Genomic DNA, 1,527 nt, shown 5'->3' on the forward strand with positions numbered 1-1,527 from the left:
AGAGGAAGGGGAGACGTTTTTTGGGAAGTTCCTCCTGGAAAAATTATGAACATGTTTCTGAGAAGATTTTTTTTTTCCATTTCAAAAAAGATAGCAATCTCACACTCAAATAGATGTTGCTAGTGTAGCATACATGGTTTTTACTCCCACCAAATTCATCTGAGAGTAGCATAAAGACCTGAATGCAAGCTCTGTCCCTTACAACCAAGGACATTCTCTTACACACTACAAATACAACCATAGAATACATTATTCCAGTTAGTCTGTACAGTTTACATTTTGTCAATTATCCCTTAAATATCCTTTGTAACAAGAGGTCCTCTAGAGAGAAATACGTTCTCTGCAGGCAAATTTGTTCTGCCCTTGTTGTACATGGGACCCTGCACCTGTGCCGAGTTCCTGAGATGACCCAGACCTGCAGCTGTGCCCAGCCTGCCCGATTCCCTGATGATTTCCATGTTTCCAGAGCACAGCCCACTGCCCTGAAGACTTATTAATAGGCTAGTCACACCCTGGGCAGGAATCATTTTCAGTCAGGAAACAGCATGGATATGAGGGCCCCTGCTCAGCTACTGGGACTCCTGCTGCTCTGGTTCCCAGGTAAAGAGGGAGAACACTAGCAATTGACTCAGCCAGGATGGTGACTACTTATAAGTCCTCTTATAGCATGATTCTTTGTGTGGATTTTTTTATGTTTTCAATCTCATGGGCCAGATGTGACATTCAGATGACCCAGTCTCCATCCTCCCTCTTGGCATCTTCAGGAGACAGAGTCACCATCACTTGCCAGGCAAGTCAGGGTATTAACAATGAGTTTTTCCAGTATCGGCAGAAACTAGGAAAAACTCCTAAGCTCCTGATCTATGATCCAACCAGATTACACTCAGGGATCCCATCGTGGTTCAGTGGCAGGGGATCGGGGACAGATTTCAGTCTCACCATCAGCAGCCTGAAGATTTTGTAGATTACTGTCTACAGGATTACATTACTCCTTCCACAGTGTTACAAGTCATAACAAAAACCACCCAGACATGTGAGGTTGGGCTGCAACAGATGCCTCTTCTGGTGCCTCCATCTGCTGTGTCAGGTGTTGAATGTCTTTGGTAGATTTTGTTAGAAGAAGTCCTGAAAGCTGCTTTGTACCCTAACTCTCTTTCCTCCTCCTCAGCTCCAGCTGCACAGACATAACAATGCCTCTCCAGTTTTAAGAAATAAAAATATTAGTCCATTTGACAAGTCTGTGTTATGGAATGGTTGAAATTCATAAAGCAAAGAGAAGGCATTCTAGGTTTTCAAAGCAGGAATTGTGATAATCCAGAGAATCTGATTATAGCTACAACATTTCAAAGCTTAGGGTATGTTAATCAGTTAAGCCAGGGGATTCTCTGGTGTTTTAGAAATGAGAGTGCTCCTGTTCCTGAAAGTGTGGACTGCCTAATGATGTGGTCCTCAGATCTGTTTGGGAAGCCCAGGGACAGAGTTGATGATTGTTTCAGAGATGCTGTACCTCTCCAGGTGAACCTCCAG

The 1,527-nt window shown here is 43.7% G+C and overlaps 1 gene segment (V, D, J or C); it reads left to right on the forward strand.

Moving 5' to 3' along the window:
- Positions 1 to 545: 545 nt before the first annotated feature.
- LOC110595132 lies at positions 546 to 964 on the forward strand. The segment is given in 2 exon segments: positions 546 to 600; positions 708 to 964. Coding segments are annotated over 2 exon segments (312 nt in total).
- Positions 965 to 1,527: the final 563 nt, after the last annotated feature.

This window comes from Carlito syrichta, unplaced genomic scaffold (assembly GCF_000164805.1).
Source record: "Carlito syrichta isolate Samal-C Ts95f unplaced genomic scaffold, Tarsius_syrichta-2.0.1 Scaffold276490, whole genome shotgun sequence".
Taxonomy (NCBI): domain Eukaryota; kingdom Metazoa; phylum Chordata; class Mammalia; order Primates; family Tarsiidae; genus Carlito; species Carlito syrichta.